This window comes from Rhagoletis pomonella, unplaced genomic scaffold (assembly GCF_013731165.1).
Source record: "Rhagoletis pomonella isolate Grant_MI unplaced genomic scaffold, Rhpom_1.0 Rhpom_scaffold_00006, whole genome shotgun sequence".
In the NCBI taxonomy this organism is placed as follows: domain Eukaryota; kingdom Metazoa; phylum Arthropoda; class Insecta; order Diptera; family Tephritidae; genus Rhagoletis; species Rhagoletis pomonella.
The window spans coordinates 76,548,527-76,558,862 of NW_023458560.1; the positions used below are offsets into that span (position 1 = coordinate 76,548,527).

The window sequence follows — 10,336 nt, forward strand, 5'->3', positions numbered from 1 at the left end:
TGTGGCGAATACTGCGGCAACACAAAGCGAACAACGAGAAATAGGCAGAATGTTCGAGGAATGACGTAGAATGTTCCACAAAGAGAAACGTCAAGTTGGATGAACACTGCGAACAGCGAGAGAAAGAGAATGAGCGATAAACTTCAGAACGTTCTAGAGTTGCCATAAGTGTGAGCGCAGGTATATAAGAGCCACGACACAGCGGAGTGGGGACAGTTACAAGTCAGCAAGCTACAAGTAAAGTGAGCGGAGAATCGAGTTGCGAATAAGCAAGCTATAAGTTTAATTGTGTTAACAAGTAGTAAAGCGTTGTTATTGCTTTAACAAGTATTGTAAAGTGTTTTTACTGTATTAGCAAGTATTGTAAATTGTTTGTTGTACAATAAAGTTAATTGTACTACAATTCGGTCATCGTTAGCATTTATTTAACAATCCAGCGATACGAGCCCGAGTATATTTGGGTAATCCCTCAAGGTTTCGAGGATAATCGTAACAGTATAGCATGCGCCCCTAACCACACGCAGCATCTAGTTACATTCCTCATACTGCAAGATTTGGCTGCTTAAACATTTCATGTGTTACTCTTCCCTGTTGTATACTTTTAGGCACTATTGCTTTTTATTTAGAGAATATTAAGGGACAAATTCATCGTAGTGATTGTTAGAATTCCACTGCTGATTCAATATTTTTCGTGTAAAATCCTGTAAAAATGTGAAACAGCAAAATTTCTCTCTTAAGTGAGAGACAAAGTGAGTAACAACCAAAAAGTATGGGAACAAAAAAGCATTTTTCCTGGAAAAACGTCAAACAGGCGATCGCTTCACAGTTTTCGTGATTTTACCACAAGTAAACGTTCGGGTCAAGGCGAGTTTACACAAGGTGTTACTGGCCAATTTAGATTTTCGTCACGGCACTTCTTAATGTCAAGAAGATGTGTTTGTTGTATGCAAGGCGAATTCATTTTACAACAAACACATCATTTTGACATAAAGACGTACCTCCATAGCGAATTTGTACAAGGTGGTGTTGATGGCGAAATTAGATTTTCGCCGCTGTACTTATTAATGTCGAAATGATGTGTTTGTTGTAAACCAGGCGAATTTATATTACAACAAACACATCATTTTGACATTAGGAAGTACCGCGGCGAAAATCTAAATTCGCCATCAACACCACCTTGTATAAATTCGCCTTGCGTACCTCGGCGAAAATCTAAATTCGCCATTAACACCACCTTGTATAAATTCGCCTTGATTTTACCACAAGAAAAAGTTCGGGTCAAGGCGAATTTATACAAGGTGGTGTTACTGGCGAATTTAGATTTTCGCCACGATACTTCTTAATGTCAAAAACATGTGTTTGTTGTAAACAAGGCGAATTCATATTACGCCTTGGGAATCTATACAAGGTGGTGCAAGGCGAATTTATACAAGGTGGTGTTGTAAAATCGGCTGATTTCTTCGCCTTACATGTATTTTGTTTTTGCATTTACTGATTTGAAAGCACACCCATCACAAGCAAACACAAAATACATGTAAACTATGGGGCGAATTGAGATTTGACATAACACCCACAATCCAAATACATGTGGTTGTTGTTGTTGTAATCTAAATTCGCCAGTGACACCACCTTGTATAAATTCGCCTTGGGCACACCCATCAAACCAAAAACAAAATACGTGTAAATTTTGGGGCGAATTGAGATTTGACATAACACCCGTAATACAAAATACATGTGGTTGTTGTTGTCGTAGTCTAAATTCGCCAGCAACACCACCTTGTATAAATTCGTCTTGGTCTTGGTGTACCTTGTATAAATTCGCTTTGGCCATTGTGTTGAGCATAGACAGTCGGCAGCGTTAATGCGGATTAAAATTCTGCCTTAACAGACGGCAATTGTAGATTGTAGAGTGGGTTCGAGTCCCACGGCCAATAGAATCTTCATTTATTTATTTTCTATTTATTTTTTATATAACATTTTTAAAGAAAATTAAACACTAAAAAATAAAATAAATGAAAATAAAATTAAGTATATAAATTAAACAAAATAAAAAAATTAACTAAATGCAAACAAAAAAAATTGCCAATCGCTCCAACCGCGGATCAAACCTGGCACCTACAGACTTGTAGCACGCAACTCTCCACTCGGCTACCACGAACACCAAACTTGCTTTCTTGTACAGCTGGCCGTTTTGACCAGTGTTGTCATCGAAGATTCCCCTGATCCAAGTTAATTCCCAAAAATGTCGTGTATTTGTTCGGCTGCTTATGCGCATTTGAAAGAGGATAATCCATGAGTTAATGAAAATAAAGGCTGTTTATGCAAATAAGTGATCCCCTTTGTCACCCATATAAGTTTGCGCCTTTGCTGGATATTTAAAAAAAAACCGGGAAAGATCGCTGATATATCTCACAGTTTAAATCCGCTTTATGAACTTCCTTGAACATAAAGTCGTTTCAGCAATGAGATTCTAGAAATCGCTACGTTATATTTCTATCGCTCAAAGTCCGTAGCTGAATTTTCCTTCAATAATTGTCGTCAAGCTCAACTAACGGTAGTCCCAGGAAACGGGCTGTTTCAATAGAGTCGGACCAAAGGGCATGTGAAGAGGTGGTTGGTGTCGTGCAAAGAGTCTGCACACGCCGGGTGCTCATTGGGGATATTGGGGTCGAGTCTGGATAGGTAGCTGTTGAGGCGGACACTATCCAGACCGTAACTGAGCCAGGGTAACGCGTGTCTCTCTTGGCAGTTGAAGCTCCGTCACTGCTACAGGTGGTGATTGGGCTCCGATGACGGCATTCATAGACCGGGAGTCGTGGTAGGCCGTGACCGACGCCCTATGAATGTCGTTGATCGCTCGTCGGTACGTCGTCGGGTCCAGTGGTTGGTCTGTATATATCTGAACCGCGTCCTTGTATACGAATAGGCTAGGGGGCCTGGGCGCAGGCCCCTCCTCTAGCAAAGGTCTGTTGGGGTGTTGACTTCTGTGGCATCCCACCAGAAACTGCTGGGCCTCACTGTGTAGGTGGTGCTCAGGCGACATCAGAAGGCATCCTGTCGCTGTCTGGACAGGATATCATCCTGCGTTATGACAAGCCTATAGCTTGCGACTTGAGGACCTTGTTACGGCTCTGTACTTTGTTGAGGCGTCTGGGTGTTTATGGTGTTTATGGTGTTAAGAGCCGTTGTTGTTCTGTGCACTTTACGCAAGCCATGCCGATGCTTCGATGGGGCTAGGTGGTAGGTGAAGTCCGGGAGTAGAAGGGCCTTGAGTGTTTTCGCGATCGGGGAAAGGAGCGTTATTGGGCGATAAGAGTCTCGTTTTTGGCGGGTTTTCCCGTTTTCGGCAGTGGGACCACTCTCCCTGATTTCAACACATCAGGAGTAATAAGAGTGACCATTGACAGGTTGAGGACTTTCTTTAGGTATGCATCAGCATACAGAATCCGTCGAGTCCAACGGCTTTGGAGGCTTTTGCCTTCCCGATGGCCCCCTTTACTTCGCCGCTGGTGAAAATAAGTGGTTCACTATTTTGAGGCAGTTTGTGCAGCCTCCTGGTCACTCGACGTTTGGCCTTGTCTACTGAAAGGTGCAGTGTAAATTTCCGGCTAAAGAAGCTCGCGCATTTCTTCGGGTCAGACGAGGCGCGACCTTCGAATGAAATTTCCGCTCTGTCGTCGCACTTGGACAAGGACCTCACGGTTGACCAGAGCTTAACCACACCAGAGTCGAACTTACAGGACTTCAAGTGCTCTTCCCACTTTTTCCGCTTGTGTTGATTTACCAGTTGCCGAATCTCCAAATTAAGGTCCTTCAAGAGAGGATCCCCGAGATCGAACTGGTGGTCACGCTCATTAGCTAGTACAACTGTTTCAGCTGGGAAATTTGAGCGGACTTTAGCGATGCGTCCCGTTCGTATGAAGCGAGCCACTGTGGCAGTGACTACCCTGCGGTACTGGCGTTTGACAGCGTATACGTCTGAGGGTATGGGAAGGGCGGCGAAGCTGCTCTCGGTAACTTCCACGAAGCCGTTCCCATCAGCTTTGTTGGTATAGGTTCCGTGGTCAGCGGGTGCAAAGTCGGTGGGCTTATTGATCGAGATGATTATGGGCAGATGGTCTGATGCTAGTGTTAGCATAGGTCGCCATGATGTGCTGTATATCAGACCAGCGCTTGCAATTGTTTGGTCTGGCGAGCTGCTGCAGCCGCCCACAATGCTGGTGTGGGCGTCGTTGTTCATAGTGCAGAATGTCGAATCGTTTATCTACTCAGCCAATAGGTTTCCCTTGCGATCATTTGTCAGGCTTGAATCCACCTACTACGATTCGGTTTTCACCTCTTAGTAGCGCACCTATTTCAGGGTGATATCCTGCCGGGTAGCAGGTGACAAGGGGTATTATATACACGTTAAATATTTCGAGCTCGACATCGCCTGACCGGACAGCTATGCCCTGACATTCTAGGGTAGCGTCCCTCGGGTTGATGTCTTCTACGATTAGGTGTAGGATGAACGCTAATCCTTCACCATCTCGCTCGAGGTCTTTACGGAGCACATTGTAGACGACGCACTTCTACAGAGTTGAGTTGCTGTGCATGAAGACTGCTATATCTCAATCTAAGCTCAACGCCCTCCCGGAGAAGGATTCGAAGCAATCCGGCTGCAAGGTATTGCTCATGGACGTGAAATAATTGAAGGGTATCGCCGATCTAAACGGGGTTAGGTCGCCGAAACAACAGCCTTTGGTCGGGTAAAACCCGAGTCATTATAAGGAAAATTTACCTACAAAATACATACATATGTACATAAGGGTGGTCCTTAAATGTAGGAAGCATATTTTTACATCAGATTTCCCAACCCCTAAGTCGATGCTACTACAGTCGGAGATAATAATACTAATAATAGATTGGCGCTTACACATATGTTAGTGTTTGGCCGAGCTTCTCCTCCGATTTGTGGCGTACGCCTTGATGTTGTCAGACAAAGCGGAGCGACCTCCAGTTTTGCGCCGTCTCCGAACGGCGATTGTATTTTTATGAGAAGCTGTTTTTCATGGCAGAAGTACACTCGGAGGTTTGCCATTGCCTACCAAGGAGCGACTGCTGTTAAGAAAAAACATTTTTTTTTTTAATTTTTTTGCGATGTTTTTTTGGAAGCGCGCACTGGGTCTCAGGGGGGCAAAGATCAGATTCCTCTATGGAGACTCATATTATTACTTTTTTTCATCTAGTACCCAAATTTTTTTCATTTTTTGAGTCTATAGAGGCTCTGGCCTTAACCGACTCCAATCGGGACCAAAATTTATATGTGATATCTGTGACCGTGTTATTACCGATTGAGGGGGTGAGACTGAAAAAAGTCGTTAATTTGATTATTTAAGGACCACGCTAATGTACATACCTACATATTTTTACTTTAAAGGTGGCCACAAACAGATGCGATACTACCGGTGCGAAACACAAAAATTTACGATATGCGATGAATACAAACAACAGTATTCGGAATATAAAGATTGCCTTAATTCACAAAGGCCCAAACCAACATTTTTTTTATTTTACAAGAGAAGAAAAAAAATATAGAAAGAGTAGCGGGTAGGGGTTTTTAAAAAGTGGCATGTAACTCCGACGTTTAAAATTTTTATTGAAGGTGTATTTTAATACCTCCTACCAAAATATTTGAAAAACAGAATTTCGAAAAAAGTGTTGGTTGGGGCCTTTGTGAATTAAGGTGGCGATATGTTTTTATGTACATATAACTTATTTACTATACAAAATTTGGGAAGTTATTTATTTCTGTTGTAAATAAATAAAAATATTTATTCTGTATTTAAAATTTACTAGAAATGCTTTTAAATTTCTTTCTTTGTAATTTTGTTTAACATAGTTTGCGTTTTGCACAACAATAATCGCGCATTATGTATATGCACATACACACGTATATACATTTATACATATTCATATAAACAAACAAACATATGTATGTACATACATATGTAGGCATTGTATTTACGCACAAAATTCTCTCGGTTTTTTGTTTATTTGTTATGCCTTCTTTAGCGCACTTTTACTTAACTCGGAAAATGTGCTAGAGATTTCGAGTAAAATACTTAAAAATGCAGCAAAACTCAAAGGCGCAAACAACAAAAATAAAATAAATTGAAAAATTGAAATCCACAACGGTCTATTGGCGCGCTACAATTTGATTTACCGTAATTTATAGCCTTATAAGTATGTGTATATTAACGGGTTGGAAATTCGTAATTAACTTCTGAGTTAATAGAAATTTCTTCATCTTTTAACAATCAAAAATTAATAACTAAAATTTTTCGCAATAACCAATAAAAGCCCTTTCACGTACCTTTTCCGTAACTTCTGCGATCAGAACTCACTTTAGGGTGCACATCAGGTATATGTATACAAAAAAAAAAAAAAAACTAAAAATAAATTCCTTTTGATACATAGTACATCTGCAATGTAGGGTCACACATATGTATATAAGCAGCATCGCAGCACATTTCGGATGAGTTAAAGAGATAATTGAAAAACGTTCGCAATCGCAGAAACACGTCAATCAGCTATTGCCATCAATTCCGTTCAATTAAAATCTTCACCGTGAAATTTCCAAAGAGTATCCAAAGTATCAAAAACTGTGAAATCAATTTAACCAAAAGCATAAATCAAAAATAAGCAGTGCATTAAATTTGCGCTCTATTTATTTACACGCAACTAAGACGGATACAGCCCAAAAATTATTGAACTACACGAATTATCAGCCAAATACAGTTCTGCGCAACGCGGTGCAGCTGAAAAATTTGTAAGGAAAATGCTAAAATCAAGTATTGAAGTTGATCCACTGCTGGGCCGCAGCCTGGTGACCACGGAGCCGGTAAAGAAGGGCGACATAGTTGTGGAAGAAAAACCCTTCGCGCTGGGTCCCAAACAGAATAGCGGTATTGTTTGTCTCGGTTGTTATCGCGATTTGATTTTCGGTGAAGATGGCGATTCACTGGATCGCTGCGAAAATTGTGATTGGCCATTGTGCAGTGCGTGCTTTGATTCGCCCGATCATGTCGGTGAGTGTGAGATATTTGCCAAAGCAAAAGTCCATTTTGCCGGAAATGTAAGCGAGGATGGAGTTTGCACACAACTGGATTGCATAACACCTTTGAGGTTAGTGAAAAAATTCATTTATTCGGTTCCCTTTTCCGCCACTTTTTTTTAGTGTTTATTTTTTTGTTTTTTGTGGTTGTGAGAGATCAACTTTTTTTTTTTGTTTACATTACATCTTGGCAAAGAAAAACATTTGCTCGCATGTAAACAAAAAAAAAAAAAACAAAAAGCAAACAAGCGGCGTACCGGAAGCAGGGGACACTTGTGTATATACCGGCATTTTTTTAATAATGTCAGTATCACTTCATTGCAACTGCATTTGAGAATGTGAATGGCCCTTTTTCCTTTTAAACTAGGTGTTCTCCTTGCCGGCGTATCATTACAAACAAACCCTGCAACCTCCGCACAAAATAAACTGTGTATTTTTTAATTTTTTTTAGTTCTTTGCAAGTTTGTTTTTTAGGTGGTAAAATACCAAAGCGTAGTAGTTGGAATAGTTGCTGTTTGTTTACATATTTCAACTAAAGAAATCCATTAATTTTTATCTGAAACAATTTTTTTTACGAAAAAAAATCACGTATACGTAGTAAAGTCGCTGGCATCGAAAAAATTTTAATGGAAATAAAATTCCAAAATGACATATTTTTAAAGCTTTCAAAACCATTTTGCTTTCTTATTTAGATCGATGGTATTTTTGGTTTTTAAAACCATGCTGAATCTATTAGATAGCCTGTAGAATGTACATACATACATATAAAGTGGTGTTAAAAAAATTTGCAAGTGAAACGCCTGTTTTACAAAAGCTGCCGCCAAATGCCAGCTTTTAAGGTAACACTTGTATTCCTTTTTGCTAATTTGCAAAGTGCATCTAAATTTTAAACTTCTAAATCAGATTTTTCAGAGTTTGTTTGAGTATGCAGTTTTATGGCCCACAAATGTGATTGTTTCGGGGTGTACAATGGTATAACGGTTTATGGCATAAAAAGCAATGGGGGTATAAATAAAAAGTCTTTAGTATTAAAAACGGTTCAATAAACAAGTGTTTATTATTACTGGAAGTCACTTGAAGAGAACCAGAGTTTTTCGTTTGAAAATATTGATTTTCAAGAATTCCATACCATTTTGTAGAAAAGTTGTTCTTTTCCCCACACAAAATGCATGGAAAACTTTGAGCGACTTCTAAATATTTTTTGATTAAACAAAAACAAGTAATTTTTTAGCAAAAAACAAAACCGACTTCAATTCTCATATAAAAATTTTGAAGTTCCGTTAATTTCATCATGATCCAATGATCGGATCTAAACCATATTAGTATGGGACCACCTTTGAGAAAATAATTATAGAAATCGGTTAAAGTGGTCCGAAGTTATGCGGTAACATACATAAAAAAAAAGAAAAATTCCGATGAATCGATAACCTTCTAATTTTTTTGATGTCGGTTAAACATAGGAGTGTATTTTTTTCTATATAGAACAGTGCTAGGGGATGAGAGCATCAAAATTCCGACATAACTTATTTTGGACCACCCTAATGCACATAGTTTATTCTTCATGATTATATTCTCTAACTAGAAAACTACTGTTAGATATATCCGTAGTATAAATTTCGTAGAATATATAAGATACACAAACAGTTGTATGTACTAGAGGTTTACGCCGACAGGCTTTGCGGCGGCGGCGTGTTCAACTTCAAAAAGAATCGGCGGCGGCGGCGACGCCGGCGCGTCTGGAAACGCCGGCGCTACTGCCCATAAGGTAGAGTCCAAAGAGCCATGAGGCTTCTAATCTCATCATGTCATCAGATTATAATTCTATTTAATTCATTCATTGAATTCAAATGTTGAGTGACTGCTGCTGATGGATGGGCGAACAGAAGAAAGTCTATATAGTATATACATTAGGTTTCCCATTGAAAATGATTTTTTTTGAAAATTTAAAGACCCTACCCCCTAATTTGATTCGTTTTTATGAGAAATATTATTGCCTATTTTTATAGATTTTTTAAAGGCCATTTAGAGGTCGCGGCCTGTCGATTTAGGTCAGAAAATACGATTTTCTAGATTCGTGAGTTTTTGAGAGACTATTTTTGCTTGAATTTCAATGAATTTTGTATATTTTGACCATCGATAATTTCCACAATTTGAAAATATGTAGTACTAAGGCACACAAAAAACTATTTTCGATGGGCACCCTAATATACATAAATCTCTATGTACTCTAAAAATGCGTATGTACTATTTCAATTTAAAGAAATAAAAAAATTTAAATGTTAAGTTATTGGGGTAATTTATGTCGCTATCAATAAAGTTTTGCAATAAGCTTTCAACCGTTATGTTAAATTACGGAGTTCTTACGAATTTTTGCGGGTTGTATATTGAAAATAAGGTTGGCCTACTTTTTTCCAAAAGTTTAACCCATCAACTCCCACCACAACGGGCCTTTTTGATCCACTGTTTGAAAAATGGCTTATAAATAGTTAAATTTCCAATAATATATTAAGTGCCAAATTTTTCTAAGGAGAACAGAATGTAATGCAAAATAATAGTAATTTTTACCAAAAAGGGGGACTTCAACTCTGTGTAGAAAATATTGCTATGCGCGGGAGCAAAACCTTCCTGGGGTTTGACCACTACTTAGGAAAAAAACTTTTCTACCCTATTCGACCCTAATTTAACTGTAATAAACGCTGTCGATCGAAAAACATGTTACCTATATATTTTTCTGAGTTACGCTTTTTTTTTAATGTTCAGTGGCCCAAATTATGACAAAAAAACATCTTTTAAAAATGTAATTTTCATTTCGTAAAATAGTGCTTTTATACGAGTAGTTAGTTAGTTCCTTCAAACGATGTATTTCAATGTGCATACAACATGAAAATTTTGTACAAAATTCCCTAGGCGCCGAACGCCGCCGCCGCCGCCGCCGCGCCGATATTTTCGTAACTCGGCGGCGGCGCGTGAGAAATGACAAAAAACGGCGGCGGCGGCGGCGTGGCCCGGCGGCGTATACCTCTAGTATGTACATATTTTATAATCTGATTTTTGAGTTGAGCCTCTTTTTAACAGGGTGTGCGATATATTTGTACATACATAAATATGTATGTATGTATGCTATAGAGTTCTTTAAAAGCTCGATAATATTCCATGCGTGACTCAATGTTGGAGTTTTCGCAGTTTTTTTAATTTTTTTAAAGTTCTCTGCAAATTAAAATGTTACTCATACGCAACGTT

At 39.0% G+C, this 10,336-nt stretch overlaps 1 protein-coding gene across 1 annotated transcript in view; it reads left to right on the forward strand.

Annotated features, from left to right (window-relative positions):
- Positions 1 to 6,147: 6,147 nt before the first annotated feature.
- Positions 6,148 to 10,336, forward strand: part of LOC118741326 (SET domain-containing protein SmydA-8) — a 10,649-nt gene continuing 6,460 nt past the window's right edge. The window contains exon 1 of the mRNA XM_036473262.1: positions 6,148 to 7,167. Within this exon, the coding sequence (XP_036329155.1) occupies positions 6,821 to 7,167 (347 nt within the window). The 5' untranslated portion in view covers positions 6,148 to 6,820. The remainder of the gene's footprint in view (positions 7,168 to 10,336) is intronic.